Source organism: Opisthorchis viverrini (genome assembly GCF_000715545.1).
Source record: "Opisthorchis viverrini unplaced genomic scaffold opera_v5_206, whole genome shotgun sequence".
NCBI lineage: Eukaryota > Metazoa > Platyhelminthes > Trematoda > Opisthorchiida > Opisthorchiidae > Opisthorchis > Opisthorchis viverrini.
Window position 1 is genome coordinate 376764 of NW_008751862.1, and position 21790 is coordinate 398553.

Sequence of the window (21790 nt, forward strand, 5' to 3'; positions counted from 1 at the left end):
ATATATGTATATATATAGCAGGGTCCCTCAACTTATCCCCCAAAGGGGAATTTCTCTTCATCTAAAGTGGCCAGTTCGTCTAGATCCAGCTAGCTTAACAAAGTAATCGATGGAGTGAGTGCTAACCCAGCCAATGTGGTCCGGAAATTGTTTCTGTTACTCCTCAATGGGGACTACATTTTTCAGAAATAGCAAAATATAAGCAAAATCCGACAAGGCAACTATTTTTTGTTTAGCTACTACAGTAAGCTTGGGTGTTCCGGAGCCAAGCTAGGCTCCATTGGTTACCTGAGATAAACATTACGAATACTGCCTACTAAGCTTGAAAAGCGGGCTGTGGTAATGATCAGGTGGCTGTTGATCTGTTCGCCGAGCTTGGCAGTTGATTTGCGAACAGATCAACAGCCAGAGGCCGTCAAACAATGACTTGGCAGCGAACTATGAAAGCCATTACCAGCAAACTCAGCTGCGCTGGTCACCACCACCTTCCTGCATGGGGACCCCGAACGGGCCACATCAATGGCTAGAGATATTGTCAGATGTGGCCCAGTCGCGCCCACAATGGCGCTCGTGCATTCAAGCTATTGCCTTCAATGCATAACTCCTTTTCCAACCCCCCACTTGACAGCCCACTGACAGTGCTGGGTTCATGCACCAATTTATCATCTCCCGCCTGGAATGCGCAGCCACCTACCCCACACTAGTCATCGGTGTACGAAACTGCAGCAGCTACAACCACTGTACGACGATTGCGCGGTTATTACAGCTCACAATGATGATGATGGATGCAATCGAGGTATCAACATTCTAACACATTACCAAGTGGGCTTTCTGTACACGTCTGGCATGTGATATGGTAAATCAAGATACATATCATGGAGAGTGAGGTCAACGGTGGCCTGTATATCTTTTCGGATCAGCATTGGGGACGCTTTATGGCATTGTGAAACTAATTACACGAAGAAGGCTAAATTGTATGGTTCGTAATCCAACTGGTTAGCACAGGTCCTTATGGGATCACACCATGAGAGATAAGATATTTTCACCCTTCAAAGGTGAAACGAAAGTCGTTTAGTTGAGTTGGGAAGACGTCACGAGACAGTCCTGAGTTAATGTGAAACTGTTAACGGTTATTAATTGGATGGTTACGTTGTCGTTGAAAATTAATCATGCCAAAGAACTAACCAATTGCTATTTTCTGGTTTCGGTTTGCGCACTCTTGGATTGCACCGGTAAATGCAGAGTGGATTATTCTGACCCCAGATGCCATGTAAGTCTGACCTCCGCACAGACGTCTCTTGCAGACAAATCCTGTTTAACCATGTCCAGGCGCAATATAAACATCTCACCTTTAAACAGGTTATCAACTAAGCTCTATTCCCAAGGGAAGTACTGATGACCATTTAGATAGGCCGTTTCATCTAGCTTCCAAAAGATACGCTCATTTCACTGTCACACACGATCAATAAGTGAAGCCTAGTCCTCATATTGTGGGATGGTGTTTCACTACAAGAGTACGACAGTCGATCAGTGTTTTAACAGTCATTGATCATGGGATTTACATCGACCAATTTATTGTAGATTACGTTCTTTAAGTGACAAAAGTCAGATGACTAAGTAAACCCAAATCAAAATGAAATAACCAACGACAGGCTGAGTTTAGAACTATGGACGGAGTCTCCAAGTAACTGCATCAATCGCTGAGAGTTTTCGGAAAGTAGTAGGCGTTCGAATCCATTTGAAACGGTATCAGACAGAGAACGAAGTACATGGAAAACGGAATTACCGGATTTCTTAAGAGGTAGAATACTTCAATCAGGGCTCACTGGGTTATCACACACAACTGAGGATTAGTTCGATTCCCCTCCAGCTAGGGACTTCGATTCCAGAAGGGACTACGGAATGTTTATTCTGCGATGCTAGTGGGTTCCCCTTCTAGCATGTCCAGCAATATTAGTTGGTGGCAACATGTTACCAGTCCAATACAGACTGAATCCCGTTTAGAAACGGCTCTTTTAGCCGTTTCTGGCTCTGGAAGAGAGCCAGAGGCGGTCAAACAATGAATTGGCAGCGAACTGTGAAAAGCCATTACCAGCAAACTCAGCTGCGCTGGTCACTGCCACCTTCCTGCATGGGGACCCCGAGACGGTCCACATCAATGGTTAGAGACATTGTCAGATATGGCCCAGTCGCGCTCGTGCATCCAAGCTATTGCCTTCAATGCATAGCTCCTTTCCCAATCCCCCCACTTGACAGTGCTGGATTTATGCACCAATTTATCATCTCCTGCCTGCAGCTACCTTCCCCCTCCCCCAAATCATCGATGAACGAAACTTCGGCAGCTACAACCACTGTAAGACGAGTACGCCGTTATTACAGCTCACAATGATGATGATGATGATGATGATGATGATAAGAACAAGGCATGAGAATTCATGGTCATTCCCACACTGTCCTATTCGAGACCGGATGGACCACACGGAAGTGACAACGAAAGAAGACGCAATGCCAATTTATGGTAAGCTGAAAGGGGTGCGAATAGTCAGGTTTCATTCCAGTGGCTGAATACAATCTGGGATACCTAAATTTGACATGGAATCAACAGATATCCGATGAATATTGTCTCGTGTGGTATAGCGGTTTACCTAAAACTGCAGCCACCTCGGACCGATACTGCACCCACAACCAATTCATAGAACCGGAGGATGAAAAGTACGGACTTCAGACACAGAGGCATTGAGATTAGACACTCCTCTAATCAGCCGTCATTTGACGGATTTGATGATGACGAACGAAATCAAGCGTTTCAGAGATAAAGACGCATTGCGTACGGCTGTGACAAGCGTCCAATTTAAAATGGTGGTATATCACTGTCTAATTTTTGGTGTTTAGAAACAAAAACCGTAGAGAAACTACAAGCTGAAAATATCTGAAGAGCCTTCAAACGCGTCAGTCAACGCAAACACCAAGGAATTCAGTGCTTTCTCCCTCAACAGAAAAGCGCACAACGTGCAGGACAAAGAACGACGGCACGAATGACACTTCCAACGCAAAAGTGGAAATCGCCAAACTACAAACTTGCGGTACGGCAGTGAAACAAGGTAAATAAAAGCACTCCTGCCTAGGTCCATATACAATGACAAACGCAGTCAGACACTGTACCTTTTCGTGAAGAAGGCCACCTCTGGAAACCGGGGATCATGACTGTCGATAAATACATTCTGGACAAACACATTCGGGTTGCAGGAGTGGTTGAAGTAGCGACCTAAATTCCCCATCTTCTTCGCATCCATAATGTAAGGGTTATCGTCTTTGAAATATATTCGTGCTGGTAACCAGTCGGGTTGTGCGACAGGGAAGTATTTACGGGGCTGTTGAGGACGTGGTTGATGGCGATGACGATGGCGCTCTGTGCCCGAGGGAGGTCCAAAAGTTGTCTTCCCTGGAGCAGCTTGAGCTTCTTCACATACTATGTGTTCCACAGAAGAACAGTGTAAAACAAAGGACAAGTAGACAGTTGACGTTTCGTTGGTTCGCATAGATTCCTACTATGTAGTGTTTTTGCAGCTCCTTTATTTTCGGGTTGGGGTCGGAATTTTACTACAACTAGTTGGCGTTGAACACATCGGTTTGTCAAGACACACCGAGAGGTGGTTCATTTTGAACCGAGTAGGATAGTTCTGGATGGAAACTGAACACGCATAATGTAGGCGAAAAGACAGATACCGATTTCCGATGCGAGAAATGTCTTGGGGTCAGAGATCTGATGGCTGTCTGTCTTTCACCTGCATCATGTATACCAGCTGCCTATCCAAAACTTCAGTTGGAGGACTTATTGAGTACAGAACAAATAGATATCAGGGTAATCGATGGAGAGGAATAGCTGAGACTTTTTGGATTGACGGTCTTCCAGAAAAGCTACTCGGCAAATGATCTTGGTCCAAGTGTAATATTCGGTTGAAAAGCGTGGACTAAATAAGTTGGACCTGTGGTTCTCCCTTTCCAGACGACCCATCCCCACTAGTCACACCGATTTCTAGTACCCTGGCTTATAGCAGAATAGTTCGACTTATAAAGAGAAGGCCACTCAAGTACCGGATACATCGACGCCAAACATACGGGGTTAGAACAGCCATAAGGCCGAAAAAGACTCACGTTTTTCGTGCGATGGTCGTCGCCTGAGCACTCGCTTCTCACCGGTATCAAGGGTGTTGGAGCTGAAAACCAACAGTAAGATATGGACGATGAAAGAAAGAAAGTGAGTTCGGAGGGACATAGCAAAACCAACAAGTCTCTGATCAAGCTAACAAATAACCATTGGAATAGATTACACAAAAAGCCGCGTTCAATAATTTACAAAGCGCTGATGAAGTGCTGAAACAAGCGAAAATTTGAAGGGACACGAAACCAATCATAAAGAAAGCCCTGATCGAAAGCAGTTCGAGATTCCTCAAGTGCAGCTTACGTGTCAGTGGACATGCTGGAGCGGTCAGAGCCGTTTCGATCCACGGAGGAAGCACGCGATCGCCCACCGCTGGCGATTGAATAGAAATCCAAATTGTGAGAACATGATCGTCTGAGTCGAAGCGTCAGTGGAGGTCGAGGATCCGGAGGATTTTTGAATCGCGTTTCTTTATCTTCGGAGAGGGGTTCAGTTCTGCAAAGTGGTAGGATCATGGGGAATAGTTCAGAACTCGACAGCAGTTTTGAAACGCATTTACCTTAGAGCGAAGATCACTGGAAAATAGACAAGAGCATGGAACGCGAAAAAATTCCGAAAGCGAGTTGCTTGGGTGAGTAGCCTCTTGATGGAACTGCACACCTGCTTATCGTATTTTTGGGCGAAGCCGTTCAACACGTGTGCGCCAATTCTCAGAAGGGGACAAAATGCTCGAATACAATCAGTTTTATTTCAGAAGTGTTGGGAAGACTACGAAAGCTGAATAAGTGTAAGATTAGGAGCAAGGAAACACGGTTCATTCCTATAAAGAATAATCATCATCGCGTCGCGAATCCACAAACGTCCTATCAGCATGTTGATTATCTTGCAACTCCAGAGATGTGATCGAGAGCCTGAATGAAATCTGCATTCAAACATCATTCGATAAGAGTGAAATGTGGACATCCCGCTTACAATTTCAAATTCGACTACGAATCTGTTACATAGCTTTCCCATCCACCATTTCTGGTGTAGCAGCAGATACCGCTGATGAGATATGCGACTAGTATGGGGTTTTCTCGTAAATCCGCTTGGCGTCCATTAAAAAGTGAGATTTATCACGAAATTGGTAGAATTGCTTTGTAGCATTTGTTCGCATTTGAGTGACAGTCATAAATATCCAAGAAAGTTCACGAATATACGTTCGAGAAGAAGACGGATACTCAGTATTTATAAACAAGATGAACATGAAAGTTTTGCTTCTCTGTCCAATAGTCTGTAACTGTTCATTTGGTGTTTTCCAACAAATAACACCGCATCGAATGCCTTCCTCCTTTCGCTGGTACCTACGGCCACTAGCCTAATAGTCCATATAGTTGATTTAATCCACCTGGAGCCCACGAAAGTTGGCACTTTCGACCATCTGTCACCCATGCTATTCAAGGAACGTCTTGGTGCTCGCGGTGAAACAACAACCGATTTACCAATTTCAGGGATCAATGAAGGGGACTTCTACCGTTTGAATAGGACGCTTACTCTTGAAGCTAGTCGAGAGGGCATTTTTAGCTTAAATGCAAGCCCGTCTGCCTATCGAAGACCCGCATCAGACCGCCTACAGTAACTTGTCCTACACAGTGTTGCATATTTACTTTAGTCGGTGGCTTCCTGACTTGGCGGCAATGAGAAAGCGCTACAAGTGTTATCCACATATTACATTAGACGTGACATCCCAGAATGAGGTGTGAAGTTGCGGTTGCTTGCAGCTGGAGGTTGGGTCATTTCAGACCACAGCCCATATGCAACTTATAAACCTGGGTGGGCAAAAGTTCCCTACTGATGCTGGCATGTCCCAAGGGACTATCTTATCAACCCTTCGTATTCTTGTCAGTGGTATGTCAGTTGGTGGTTTCTTTTTCGCGCGACGTAAGGATGCTGACGTAGTAGTAGCTATCGACCCTGCTTATTATGGTCCCAAAAAAGAGCTGAGCATTCAAATGAGACCAAACTAATTCAGGAGCGCTATCACTCGTTGTCACGACTCTTCTCATCGACATAAGGCAGGCGATATCACGACACGCTCTGTCAACTCTCATTCTTTCATGTCAGCAATAAGTCCTTTCTTAAATCCTGCGCTGCATTTTAGAGTGCGTCTCTTGAGCAATTTCGTCTGTTTTTCAAACACCGATTGACTGTCCAATCTCTTAGACTACGACCGTTATCTACGCTATGAAGCCTTAAAAGATGGAATCATCCTGTGTAAACCTTGGATAAAGGGGTGCATCGTGTGATTATTCTTTCGAGGAAAGTTAATGCTTTACTTCTGGACGTACAGATAATGTTTCGTAACGATCTGCTTTGCAAAGAGAGAACAATGTCTCTAAAAAAATAACCAGTGGATTAACCCATCACTGAACGTTCTTCAGAGTTCTACTTGGAAGATAAAGACATTGGGCCTCAGCAAATCAATATCCCTTTTGATAAATGCGAAGGATGTACCTAGATGGAACTTGAATGCAGAAGTGCTGTACCGTATCGCGCTACAGCTTCATTCCCATTTCTATGGAAATGGGGAGGTGCAGTTTGACATACTCTCCGTGGACGCTGTTGGGTGTTAGAAAGCTTTAGAAGACTTATAAAGTTAGATAGGCAAAGTTCCACCTCTGATGCGTGATCTTCATGAGGGCAAGCGAGGAGGTTGGGATGTCGGTCACCTTGTACGAAACCGTGTAGGGTCCCGCATGGAAACAACGCCCACGAAATCAGAAGCCTATTGGAGCGAAGGTGATCGAACAAGCAGACCACACCGGACCTGCATGGGGAGTTAACGACACAAACCACTACTCACGAAGACGAAACTAGTCAAATGCATACATACATACATGTGAAAAAGAACTCACGGTATATCCACGTCGGATTCCTGTACCAACTGAATCTTAATCTGCTTACGCTCTTTCGCTTTTGACAAGTTGGAATTGAGTCGCTCGGACCTCTGCTTAATTTTTGTATCTTCAGTGACTCTGCATTCGTCAGCCTTGTGTACAGGTGACTTAAAGGCTAACAATGGAATGAAAAGGAATCGTTCATCAGTGGAACCACTTTAACGCATTTCTATCACATAGCCCAAAGGAAGTACGCTAAAAGCACTTAAAGTGAGTGATCACAGAAATCACCATCGAATCTAATAAATGATTTGAAAGTCCACTTGATCAACTAGCTAAAAAATCAGATCCCAATCACAAAGCAAAACACTGCGCAAAACCAAGTGACTTTCGAACAGAAACACGGTAGGTAAGCTGATCGAAACAAACGCTAACTGAATAATGATAACCTAGCGCCTTTGGAAAACGGCTGAATTTGTGGGGCGTCAGGTCAGAAGACCATTGAGCTATGTAGGTTAGAACATTTAAATATATCGAGCAAACCAAACATCATTCAACGAAACTGATGAATCGCGGTTAGTGATTAAAATGCCAGACGAAGGTTACCAAGATGATGGTCTCGAGCTGCAGAGAAATAAGAAAATAGTCTGTGTGCAGGACTGCAGCTTTTAAATGTATTCGAGCTTACGGATGAGTCCGGTCATCTAATTCGTTCAGTTTAACCTAACACTCATATTCCTGATTGGTAGACACCTTGGTTAGTCGCCGAGGTTCAAGTTGTACTTTGAAACGTCATGCCTCAGACCACTACAAGACAATTTAAGTGCAAAGTCGGTCTGAAATGGGAGCTACTTAACTGAGCCAGCTTTGGTCTGTTTCCTCACTTTGATCTGTCTGTTGCTTGAACTGTTTCCCCCATATTGATTTTAGACCGATTCTGACCTGGAAATGGATGAAATGTCCCACACTGAGAATTTTCACGCACAGCCAGCCCAAAGATACACTGAAAGATCACCAAATGTGCATTACAGAGTAGCAGCCACGCGACCAAAATCCGAGTGGCTACCACGTTCAAGATGTTGATACAGCAAGACCCACGGCACACAGGAAAGTAAATTTATAGTATTCGCATCCTCATCATTCTCAAATGGTGTTTAAAAAATATCCCAATCAGAGCAACTAACGGTAACAATTCTATCGGACTGTCTGCCAAAGGGCTGTATACAAAGGATACAAATTGGGAATACATTCATTCGTTTTCTTCGTAGTAATGACCACCTTCATCAGTAGCATTGGGGGAGTGTCTGGGGTCGAGCGGTCCGCGATCAAAAAGAAAAATGTCAAGGGAAAATTATGGACTGAATGAGGTTGTAGGGAGTGAGACTGGGCAAGTCTTGACCTGGTCCTTAATTCGGTGGACCACATCTATCTACTTATTAAGTGCTAAAGCCAAAGCTTACAGAGCTAGAAGTTGCGCCATCGGCTGATCATCATGCGGTGACTTCAATTCGTTTGGATCATTGATCATGGGGCACTCTAGCAACGTTCAGAGAACAAGATTCCGTCACAAAACACTAGATTTACAGTAAATCAATTGATAAGCACTCACTGTCCTTGCACACATTTATGAACAGCACCTATTGCCTCAATTCTCACCCTCTATTGGTTGGAAAGAGGTCACCTGACAGAGGTCAATAGTCCTCCAAAAATTCAAAAGTACTCGCGGGTGGGAAGGTAAAGGACTATGACATTAGGGTCCGAGCCGAGAACGCTCGAGACAATTGTTCGCCGACCAAGACAACATTTTTTGAACGAGTGTACAAAGGCCCGCAGAATAGTCCATAGGTCATCTTGCATTGTTCAGCGAGTGTTCCAGGCACCAGGTATTCCAAGTGTTCCGGGACAAACAAGATGTGAAGATGATGCAGATGAAAAAATAGATCGTTCAGCTGGTGCCCAGCTACCATGCCATTCGAAAGAAATGCGAGGGCTGGAATACTGCTACGTTATCCAAGCCTAGACAGAAGTCGAGATGCGCTCTAACCACTGAGCCATCTCGCGGATCAACGGCCGATTCGGCCAATAAACTGGTCGCCAACTCTGTTTTGGAGACAACTAACTCTGACAGATCATAATCCACAGTGACCTTACTAGAATAAAGTGATTCTGTGCAGTTGGGACTACCATGAAAAAAAGATCGGTTTTCCTGAAAAGACTACTTACATCCTTCGCTACATGTGCTTCATACCTCACATTCCAACGTGTCTCATTATGTACTATAGTTTGTTGGTAGTGCGAGGAGATTTGGGGATTCTGATGGAGATTTCGTCCTGTAAATGAAATCAACCTTTGCTGAAAAGCGATAAAGCACTGTACAACTGTTTCATCCTTATTGGGAATAATCAGCAGTGCGCATCTCGCGAAACTCCAGAGTTTCGAGTACGCGACCTCCTGGCTAGCAGTAGGAACACTTAACAATTTGGCCACGAGCAGATGGTCACCAATGTGATTAACTCGTACTTAGACAGGAGGTAACGCCGCCCAGCCTTCAATCACGGGATCCACATCACGCGGTCACACGTGAGGAGTATCTCGAGATGCGCACTGGTGGTGATTTCCAATAGGGATGAAACAGTGGTACAGTGATTTTTAGCTTTTCAGCATAGATTGGCTTCACTTACAGCAAAAAATACTATATTTTATTCATATCCTCGTACGTAAGCTCCCACTGACCATCTTTTGTCACGACGTTTAGGGCTGTCTTCATAGCTGGAACCATGTGTCAAACAGTTTGATTATTGACAGGTTCACCTTTCAACTTCCTCCGGGAATGAAGTCAGATCACATGACATTAAAAAAACTGAGCTGATCATAGCCGTATCCTGCATGGTGTAGCTCACGAAAGTTTGGTCAGTTGTTGAGATATATCTTCAAAGCATGAGAAAAAAGGATAAGACAATCTAGATCCGGAAAAGTACCAACAGTCTCCAGTACATCATCCGACCTGTAGAGGACCGGACATTTTCCTCCAATTCACTCCGCACCACTTCCGAACGCATCATGAAGACCTATTCTTTTCAACATTTGGGGTGGTGAGTAATTGAAAAGTACTCAATATCGATCAAGTAGCCATGAAAAGCTCTCTTCTCACGGATGTATGTATTTTCGTCTCATAGTGTCAATCACAAGATTGAAAACGAAGAAACAGATCAAACACTTGGTAAACTTCACTGTGTGGAGAGCTCTTAGCTGTCTGAATGGATACATAGACGGCAATTCAGAATACAACTGCCAACCTATCACCAGAGGCATATAAGTTGCATCAGACACAAGATTTGCGTCACTAAATGGATCTGTTGAGGAGGTCAGTGTATTACGGCTTTGCGTCGGCGTGACAGCGGTGCCACCAAATGAATGACAACGGGGGCAAAACCGAATCGACCAATTTCAACTGTCGTGTGGTGACGGAATGTACACAGTCCACCCGTTCGCTTTAGACCACTGAAAATTTCCTACACTCCGTGGGCTTACCTACTTTCAACATATTTTGCTGTATTGGGCGTTAGCGAATCGTTCCTGCGGCACATGAAGACAACGATGTGGTCAAATACAGTAAGGATGCACTCTAGCATCACAAGTATATGGAAGAGTGGCTGGATCCGATCCTACAACTAAACTCATGAGTGATTAGCTTCATTGTTGGCTGTCCAAGTAGAGCAGAGGGTTAAGATGAGTTAAGATAATCCAACGTCTTTACCATTCACGGTCGGGCACTACAATGGCCACTAAACCTAACGTGCACGTGACTGATCACAGGACCAGGCAGCGGGCCGGTCCAGCATCAGGGCGAGGCTTGATCAGTCAAAAGCGTGGACCCAACAGCCAATCGTGTTCAGGCATCTGATGGATGACGGTTGCTGGTGCAGCATCCAGAAGGCGTCCGAATTACCAGAATATCACCGTTACATGCGCCTTGAATGCGAAGCGCCATGAATGCTTTTCTGCTTGTTTTTGGCGTACAGTAAACTCTGTGTCTTTCGTGGTTGTTCTGCTGAAACGTTAACTTGAAACGGTCATTATGAGAGCTGAGATGAGACGTAACCGTCATTGCAGAAGCGGAACAGATGTGATATAAGTTTGGCTTGTCTGGGACAGACTTATGCGAGTCAGATTGTGGTCTGTAGCTACCCAGGATATAAGGATGAAAAGTTCGATGGTTTTATACATTTTACCATTCCCGGGGCACACGTACAAGGCTGTGTCCGGATTTGTTTGCCGTTGTAACAAGGTGGTTGCTAGGCAGAATTTCTGTGCGGTGGAAGCTTGATGATGAAACCACGACTTATTTTCACTTATTCAGAATGGTTATCGCTAACGAAATTAACTGTTCGATGTTTCTTGATGTATCTGATGAATTTTAAATGCGCGAAACACGTTTGCTAATGTGTCGCCTGTAGCATCAGAAAGGCATATCCATGGAACTCGAGGGTCGCGTGAACCAGGCGAAACGTGGCATCTTAAGATAGCTGTGAGGCGTCTTCAGGGTTTTGACCACTGATGCCTCATAAGCGTTGATGACTTCAGGGAGCATCAACGGATTCGCAACGAGGTAATTAGAAGACGAGTATATGGTTGTGCAGCGGGTACTTCAGTCCGGGAGGACATTCAGCATCATCTAGGAGACGAGTGCTGCTCTCCGGACCTCCTTCAAAATGGCGGAAATCAAGAGCTGACAGAAGGGTGTGAGATATCAAAAAAGTTCGGGTGTTGTTCGTCTCCCAAAATGTGGTACACGTGACCCTCGTGCGTCTAGCTGAAGACAATGGCGCTGGAAATGATGGCTACTCGATGTCAGTGGCGTTCGTGCTGTTACTTTCTTCCTAGATTGATTTAGCGATTGTAGATGTAGGCACTTCAGGATGCTTGCGACAGGCAAGTACCAAGTTCCCTCCTTCACCTACTCTTTTTTCCTATTTTCACTGTAAGACTTTAAACATAATTAGATAAACTTTATGGTTGTGTCTCTAACGCGAAAAAACAGAAAGGAGTGAGTGAGGGGGGTGTTGGCTTATCTCAAGCATTCTGAGGTGTCTAGACCTCCAAGCGCGCAGTCAGACAATGAGCGGAGAAACCGACAGGATGGGCGTTACTGACATTGATTAGCCGCCACTTTTTTTTCGATTTCTCCGGCCAGGCGAAGCGAGGGTCACGGATAGCCCATCCTGTAATGTGGACTGTACTTAAAGCACCCAAAGTTTTCGTAATCTCTTACACATCCTTCTGTCAAGTTAAACGTTGTTCCCCTTGCAGTTTGCAGCATTCTGTTTTGATGCACCGGCAGGTCCCAGTTACATGAGTTCGAGGTTATTAGACTTTTGAGTACACGCTGCGCTGGAAGCAACTAATCACATCACACCTTGTCATCTGCCGGACATGGGACTTTCTGTCAGTATAGTATCGCCTTCCACCTTGAAGGTGAAGGAAGTACCGGATTTCCCAGCCAAAAAACCATTTGATGGTAGGGACGTTTCAAGATTAATGTGAGATCAACCTAACCATGTCTCACCTGGCAACAGTGACATCCGTTTTACAATATCACAATATAAATAACCATGCCCATTGTTGGAAACCATAACTTTGGTTGATATCCCAGCCTAAGTTAATACCCCTTTTGGGAGTACCCGCGACAACCCAAGTTGTCTAATAGCGGTCTAAGTACGATACACAAAGTAAAGGGGGTACTGCACAAAACTTGGAATGGGAGAAGAGCACAACATATTTCTCCATGCTAAGGAATCAGATTGGTCTTATTTGGTGGAAGGAGAATTATGGAGGCATTCATTCACTAGTTTTTGGGTGCATCAAGTATATCCGGTCCCTGAAATTCCACCCAAATTACTTCGTAATTGAAAATCAAAGTAGGAATGGAGATGAATAGTAATTTGCAGATTGAGGTTATGTTGACTGAATCCTTAGTTCACGAGTGTTCAACCAAAGTGCTACACAAAGGCCAACTCAATCTCCAGTCGGGACGATATTCAAGGTATTTCCTTCATGCGACGCCACCTTTGGGGTGGATTTCACCTTGTGACCAGCCCTATATTGCCCTCGCCTTTCCGAGCTTATCGGTTCGGTCTGGCTATCCAATTTTCACCACTCTCACTCCGCACTTGAATCTGCCTGAATCTACCGTTTATACTTCCGTGGAGATTTAATGGAATCTCCCACTAACGCCACTGTGATTTGTGAACATACGTCCGTTTCGATGCTTGGATACAGATTGGGAGTTTTGGTAATCAGGGGATCAGGATTACTTGACGAGTTCCAACAAGTGCGAAACTGATGGTGGGACGTTCAACAGTTCCTCATAACATGAACAGTACCACACGTTGCTGTGAATACCGTTCTAAATGAAAAATGATAAAGTCTGATTTTCGTTCAGGTGACGTTCATTCAACAATTTAGATGTGACCGCATCAAAAATATTCTGACCAGATTGAAGATCAGGAGATGAACGCTTCAAGGAAACGTAATTTTCCAAGTTTGTCACTCTCAACTTAGCCAGTCACAATGTACACCGCACTATATCCTACAGGGCTGGTTCATCCGCTTCAATATTTGTTGACTCTTTTTGCTTCAAAGTTTATGTACAAGCGTGCAAGATATGCGAATGAAGCGGAGTAGCGAGAGAGATGATGTGGTGGCTAGTTACTCTCATGCAATCCAGCCAAAAATACACTGACGGTCATCGTTCCATAAAAAAGCCGGTCGGCTGTGACACCTTTTCGGTGCCTAGCTGCCATGCTACCCGAAGGAAGCACGAGGGCTGGGATACTGTTAGGTTGCCCAAGCCTAGACAGGGGAAGTCGAGATGCAGAGGATGGGTTCGAACCACGGAATTTCCGATCAGTAAATTCGCGCTCTAACCACTGAGCCGTCGCCAGCCACCGGTTTGAGGTCGTTAAAAAATACAGAAATTTGGGCTTCATTACTTACGTGATAAGCGGGCCAGCTTGATTTGTGGTATGCGGCCAAAGTCCACCCTGTCCACAATTCGACGCACACTATGCAGAGCAGTGTACTGCAGCGGTAGACTGATCGAGCGAGCTCGGAAGCGAGCGCGTGTATGTCGTTTTACTTCATTTTCGTACAGTTTCGGAGGAGTTTTCAGTTGCTTGGTACTTGCCGGACGCCGACCGATAGATGTTCGTTTAGTATCAGACTCTTTCTTGTCTGCGCTACTCAAAAACGCTTTCGAGTCCGAGTTGGACATTTCTTCCAACTTTACGCTAGTGTACATGTTGTTTTCAAATTCCTCATCTTTCATATCGCACTCCTTCTGGTCAAGCTCACTGACAGCAGGAGACCGTCTGAGGGCTTGTCCACGACAGATTGTTTTTCGCGCAAGTACCATTCGCTGGCCTTCGAGGTGTGTGAGCGGATCCTCATTTGGAAGCGGGTTTGAAGATGCAGATGATGCGGCTTTCGGAACAGCTTTAGCCTCAGTTGACGTCGCCGGGAGATCAGTTGCCGAGGTTGGAGGGCTTTGACGGCTACCGGAAAGGTGTGAGTCAGAGGTCAACTCCATATTTTCCAGGGTAATACTGACATTTGTACAACACGAAATATCACCTGAGTCTGAGTCATACTCTGGGGGGATAGCTCGATCGTCGCTGGAGCAGTTGGCTACTTGACCCTCACTGTCATTGATGGAAGGGAGTACTGGCGCAGCAATATCCATAGGTTCATCCGAAAAATTTACACTGAGAAGACGCTCACCGGTCGGAGGGCAAGGAGACTCGGAATCACTACCAGCTCTTCTAATCTCTGGAGAATCTAGGGTTGTGACCGAAGGAATTGAGGATTGGATATGTCTTAACGTTTTATCCACGGTAGAAAGTTGTTCAGAGTCTGTAGGTAGGTTGCTTTCTTCTGCGACAATAGGTCTTGTAACGGAGCTACGGAGACCGCTTCTTTTTAGTGTCAACGGCTCAGCCGAACCCACAGCGTTTCGACTTGATGACGTGCTACTGAAATCACTGCAACGGCTGCCACGATCGTCATCCATCTCGGTATTCGTGCTATGAGACAAAGAGCTATCGCTGTCGTTCTGGCGATCATACTCAGAGTCCTTTTCCGGCTTTCCTTCACCAAACTGGCTTGTGGCTTGCTGTAAAGCTAGATCCACGTCTTCCGGGTCCTCTGGCGCCGATTCATACCCTTCTTTTGTTTTTTCCACAGTCTCTATATAGTCCAACTCAGCCTGGTACTCGTCACCGTAGTCGAATCCTTCCTGGAAAAAGTAAATCAGGTTAGTAATAGGGAACAAAGGTGGGAAACAACAATTGGAACGAAAGGAGTGTGTGAGGATAATGCGTAAACATGAGTTCAATGGGTTCCGTTTCAATTGGGGCCGTTAAATTTTGCTATCGGGAATTGTATTGCTTGTTATTACTAAAGCCAAATGATACGTAAAAGACTAAATTTTTCCAACTTCTATCTCATTTAAAACATCTAGCTTATTACTGTTTTGAAATTCGTCACATTATGTCCCATCCAAAAATCCTAGAGGTTTGCATCCCAGCGAAGGGTCGAACGGTTTAAATATTCAGTGATGCGTCATCAATTTGAGCTAATGATTGTGCAACAGTGCCATGTTAGTACGACGTTTCGTGGAAACCGTACATAGAGAGCCTGTACATAGAGAGCTTTCAAACGCAGTTCCACTTTCTATCGTGGTGGTCCTTCAAAAAAGCGTGTTAATCGCAATATAAGTCTTATGAGAGATGTTCGGAGCGTCCAAATCGCGTCCACGGCGTTGAGTTGTAGTATTACCGAAAATCGAGCTACGTATTGTATTAATTAATAATGCTCGACAGCCTGTATGGTCAGCACAAAGTTTTCTTTTTTGTTTTCCATTCTTTGTAAGGTTGATAGGCCTAGTTGGATGAGAAGACAGTTCCACGTCCAAACAGTTAACCAGCGATTCAATCATGATTTCTTCCGGCAAGTGAATTTAACCTACACCAAAATGCCGAGAAGCACTGCAAAACTGTTACAATTCTACAATGCGCATCTCTCAACTATCTAAGGATATTGAAACGCGCAACCGCCAGATAGTTGTTGAACACAAAACCGTTCGGCCGGGCGTGGCTGAACAGCAGTGGTTGACTCGCAGCTGGACGGGATATAGTGCCACCCGTCCTTTAATTGTGGAATACATATCAAGTGGTGCCAGCCATTGTTCAATACGACTTACCCATCTTGATCGGTAAAAGTGTGCAACGAACAGGATAACTGTATACCTCACTCGAAGGATATATGCGATGAATGCATCTAAACTCAGGGTAAGTGCAGAGTCTGGCATGCAAATGAAATCTCAGAACATGCAGCAAAACACCACTTGTTTCCAAACTAGACATTTACAGATAGAAAGCCAACATTAACAAGCAGCTGTGCGAAAAATCGGAATATAGTTGGCAGAACGTTGATGTCGGGCGAAAGGAACTCACTTGAACAGCCATTGTTTCGTCATATATAGCACCGGCATAAGTACACAGAAATGTGCCTTTAGGGATGGAATGAAGGGCCCTAATACCCCAGCCCCTAAAAACAGAAGAGCCGATACGGAAGAGATTGGTGGCAGCGAGAAATTAGAAGAGGCGAGCTAATGAAAAGTTCTCCTACTAACATGGTCACAGCAGACTACACCAGTTAAAGCGAAGTAGCTATGTTCCACCAGGTTGCAGATACAGAAAAATCAATACTGTTCATAGCATCTTACGTTTCATCACTACGACCAGTCAGAAAAGAAAACTGACGCAACGGGATGGTTGAAAGAACATTTAGAATATATCCTACCAACTCAGAAATGTGACCACAACTATCCGAACTGCTTCAAACCCTGAATGATAACCGGCTGAGGAACTCGTCAGGTCAAACACCAATTGGCATATTTTCGGTGAGGCTGATTAGGATCCTCAACATCAAGACGGACAGCGTTCATGAATGTGTAGTGGGTAGTATTAATAACGGTATTTTCCTCAGCTTAGTTTTCGATCTGAAGCTCCCTAGCGTTCCCGTCAGAACAACCCCCAAAGGTGCACACATTATAATAACGCCCAAAACCAAATCAAGGACACTTGCACAATTTGTACAAAGTGTGTGCCGCAACAACATTCTGGAAATTCGGACGCCTTCTGGATGCGTCATTAGCAACCGGTATTCGGCGAATACTGGGTCATGATTGGTTGTTGGGTCGACTTTCGATCAATCAGAGCTCGCCTTGATGCCGGGCCAGCAAGCAGCCCGCACTTTTGGCCAATCGTGTGCCGGATAGGCTTCTCGGTCGTAAAGTGTTGTCTGTGAGGAATTCTACCTGACAGTGATGGGCACAAGCCAAAGACATATCGCTGGCTTCTAAGCTATTTACAAACTCGTTAAAAAAAGCTCAAAAACGATCTCAGATGCAGACCCAGAAACACAATCACTGTTCAATAAACTCTAAGCTCATTCACAAATCGCAATCAATAAAATCAAGGGAGTAGACACATACGACGTTAGGAGCAGAGACTTCAGCTTCAACAGACAAGATAACGGACACCGTTGTTTTGCTTAGAGCATCAACTAACACATCCAAAACTAACTAGAAGGCGAAAGAAATTACATTTAAATCGAACTCACTTCCTGCTAGTTTTAAAAACTTGCAAGCGAAACCAAAGACCTTGTTGCACTACACGGTTGCTGCAGCGACGATCACACAAACACCGCGAGTTGCATTCGTATATCCCACCCACCGTGAATTGAGCCAGGCGTCTGTAACGGTATCCGGCCTGAGTGTCGACCATTCCAGTAGGATTAGTCAGTGAACTGGCTTCGGCTGTGTGCAGCAAGAAAAATGAATTGGACAGTTAACAATCAGCAAAACGAAAAAACGTCCGAACTCAGTGAGTTGTGGGTTCCGTAATTGAATGAATGCAAAATGCATATGAGAAAGCTAACTTACCAGTGAGCTGCTGGCATGCACACTTAGTCCGATCGCGACAATTGTCCGTACAATCGCAGCAGACAACAAAGCTGTCATCGTCTATTAAAGGTACGTCACCAATTGGTAGTCGACTGGGAATATAGTCAATGTAGCCGGGGACCTCGTTGTCGATACTGTTCACGCACGGTACAGGAACGTTTTCTTTTCCATACGAGATATCCGCAATGTGAGTGAAGGTCTGTTCAGAAGCAAGGTTGATCATGGGGGAGAGAATACAAAACTGCTCGTGGAGCGTTTCCTGATATAAGTCGGACAACAAAAATTGGACCGGACCCTCCCAAACACTTTTAGAGGATCTTAAGAAAACGCAGTATTGATAATATCAGTAATAATAATAATAGCTGGAGAAGTCAGCGACCTACTAAAAGAAGAAATAGCGATTGCACCAAAAACAGCCGGACGTGAAGAGGGCAGAACAAAAGTCAAGGGCGAGGATAAAGGTTCATTTGTTGTAAAAATAATGTTGACTATGCAGATTCATTAGTAAAGCTGAATACACTAATCTGGAAGAGTGATTAGGGTAGAGGTTAGACACAAATAGTATAAGTCAGTCTAGAGGACCACTAACAAACCGACTCTAAAGGCATCGCAGGACATACGTTATGCACAGTGCTTTGACCTGATAAACTGTGTCACACTACTTTGGTCCAAAAAGCATTTCGGTCGTGGGATTACTCTATTTACGAGTGGATTCTTCGTGATAGTGCATGCTCAAATTGTATCACAACATTTCCACGGGATGAGTTCTTGCTTAGTTATTAGCCAAACCCACCACATCGCGTCCGGATAGTATTACAAATCCCATATTACCAACAACGGGTTGAAAAAGATGATCGGAGTAACCTAATTTCGCGTTTGGACGAGGTACTCCTTGTAACGCGAACCACTGCTGGTGGTTGAAAATACACTTAGATAGCACTCCGATTAAACCTCCTCATGAACCACTTGAATCATCAAAGGAAACCTGACGAGCGGGCAGGTCATTCCATGTGAAATACCGGCCCATCAGGTGTAGTCAATAGGTTTTCCTAACTACCCACACAGAAACGAACGGACCAAGTTGCCTGCAGGAGGATGATGCAATTCGAAACTCTAGAAAGAGTAGGCGAGTGGTCCTTTACACAATGAAGCATAGAAGCACGTTACAGTAGCTGTGGGGATACTCATACCCGGAGCAACATTTCTCACAAGAACACTATGTCCAATATATCGTCCTTTTGATGAAAAGTGACAATGTCTTGCCTTCATCAGACTAAATAATACAGGACATTGTACCCTGTTTGGCGTCGAACGTAAGATATCTCCCTCCACGCCACTTGGAAAACCGTGTACATATCGCTGGGGGTTCATGTGAAAATGCGAGCATGAAACAGAATTTATAAAATACCTGACGTAAGGGTGGGTATCCGCTTGTCATACTTTGCCTGGACGATGATCACAATTAGAAAACTTTTGTGTTTAGCCTATCAGCAACAAAGTGGTCTCAACAGGTTATCCAAAGAACAAACGACAATCCGGCGGGCTTCTGCCAGGAGTGTCAGCCAAGAAGTTCATGGAAACAGAAGTTGCGCAAGAAAATGGGAGCAGCAACAGATGGGTCGAGTGAGCACTACACAAATTTTTCCCGGTATATGCATACAGACAGGGATTTGATAGAACTGCAGTTCACCGGTTAAATAGACGTCACTAACCTTTTCTGCTCGAAATTCACTATTAATACACAGATTCGGATCGAATGAAAACAGATCTGTAGTCAATTTGCTATCGGTTCGGTCCAGGAAGCGTTGTACCTCATGCATCGAACGTAGCTGTCGTCCGCACGGTGCATTGTAAACGATAAACTGTCGACCAAAGTCATTGGGGTGACCGACCAACAAGTACCTTTTGGAAGAAAAAATGGTATGTAGACTTGAGACCTGGTTGGAAGCTAGATACAAACAGACAACCTATTTCTTAGTTCAGCAAAAAAATCAAATGAAGTCAATGCGTTCTAGATGCAGTATTCAAGGCGAGACAGTACGACGATCTTAAAAACATAGACGCCCTAACGACCACATTTGGATGCGCCTACCCCTGACTGAATGACACCCTAAAACTAATCTGAGTTCTTTCTTGCACAAATATGGCCAAGGCATAAATTTACTGTTGTGGGACCAAAGTGTGGAACAAGGTATACAGCTGGTTATTCCACAACAACCTGGCACTTGCTTTAGTACCCGGGGGTTTCCGATGGTAGAGTAGACGATCAAACAAGATTTGCATATCAGTTCTGTATATCATGAGATCCCACATAAAGATACAACAAGCGAGTTAACAACAAAACAACCGAGAGATCGATCCAATGTCTTTTAGCATACCTCCGGCGTGCATATTCCACACCATAAAGAGAAAGGTCAAAATACCAAACAAGGGAAGTGGCTGTCATAAGTGGAATGAGAAAACACGAACCTCAGCCAACCAGCGCGAAATGGGATTTCTAGTGGATTAAGGCCTTTGTAAAAGTACGGGTCCTCGGAGGCGGGAGACATGGACGACTTTTTGAGTGCAATCAGACAGGAGTGGGTACATTTGTGCGGAACTGGGAAGAGAAACATGGAATAGTTGGCTAGTTAGGTAGGTCAAGCAAATAGACTGTGTTGGGAATTCGCAAAAATGCAGATACCGCGTGCAAAATGCTAGATTAAACCATACTTACCGTATTCTTTGCGCACAAACTGATCTATCAGACCATCCAAATAGGGGACAATGGTGCCTGCACATTCTAGGTCAGCCATTTCCAAACGTCCACTTGCGGTCCGCCGCAGATTGGACCCACGCCTTTCAGACGCTGTTTTGACAACCGTTGAATTGTTTTCTGCGAGTGAGGAGTCTCTGTTCCCGGTAGCGGACTTTCGAGCTTTGCGTAGTTTGCACGCCGAAGACTTGTCAGTCAGTGCTAAAGATGCAGTGGGGAAGTAGACACGGGGAGCCAATTACATTAGGACCATTAGATAAAGATGATTCACTGGATTTCACGGAAACCTCAAACATTCACATGGGAAATTAATAAAGAAATCCGAGAGAGAGAGAATGCCCGAATCCACCACACATCTATAGCATGCATTGAATCCATGACACCCTACCCGTCCGAATAAGCTTTAAATGAAGGTTTTTCGTCCATACCACGTCCAAGCTAACTTGTAGTGCAGAAAATGGATTTTACATGATTTCCTTTAAGTTATGAATCAAGCGGTGCATTGAAACGGATGTATCATCGTGGTAGCAGTGTGGCAGCTCCAAACCTACCAAACAGCAACCCTTCCCGGAGACTTAAAAATTTATACCACAGGATGTCCCACACTACAACAAAAACGCTCCAGAATACAAAGAGGAACCTCGTATAGTACTAACTTCAGAGCTATCATGGTTATTGCATAACCTAGTTGGTCTCTCCAAGGGAGATGATCCCCAACAGTTGGCAATGATTCCACTTGGGTTCCAACTGTTTATGGATATCCCTGGTATTTTACTCTGGAGGTCATTCATATTATTGTAAACACGGTTTTTTGAAGTTGTCTCATTCAGTAAGACATCATAAAAGTTCTCACCCGCGAATGATGGAATAATGGTTCTATGGTAATCGGTCATAACAACACATAGAACAACATGGTTCAAAATGCCCGCGGAACTTCACACTGTTGTTACAGCAAACGTGTCGGGCTCGTC

The 21790-nt window shown here is 44.6% G+C and overlaps 1 protein-coding gene across 1 annotated transcript in view; it reads right to left on the bottom strand.

Annotated features, from left to right (window-relative positions):
- Positions 1-21790, bottom strand: part of T265_08195 (hypothetical protein) — a gene marked incomplete at both ends in the record, with an annotated part of 32308 nt that overhangs the window by 5609 nt on the left and 4909 nt on the right. The window contains 11 exons of the mRNA XM_009173924.1: positions 3163-3469; positions 4156-4217; positions 4466-4657; positions 7057-7213; positions 14035-15331; positions 16551-16644; positions 17722-17917; positions 18044-18263; positions 19777-19966; positions 20534-20663; positions 20781-21020. Coding sequence (XP_009172188.1) covers positions 3163-3469; positions 4156-4217; positions 4466-4657; positions 7057-7213; positions 14035-15331; positions 16551-16644; positions 17722-17917; positions 18044-18263; positions 19777-19966; positions 20534-20663; positions 20781-21020 — 3085 coding nt within the window. The remainder of the gene's footprint in view (positions 1-3162; positions 3470-4155; positions 4218-4465; positions 4658-7056; positions 7214-14034; positions 15332-16550; positions 16645-17721; positions 17918-18043; positions 18264-19776; positions 19967-20533; positions 20664-20780; positions 21021-21790) is intronic.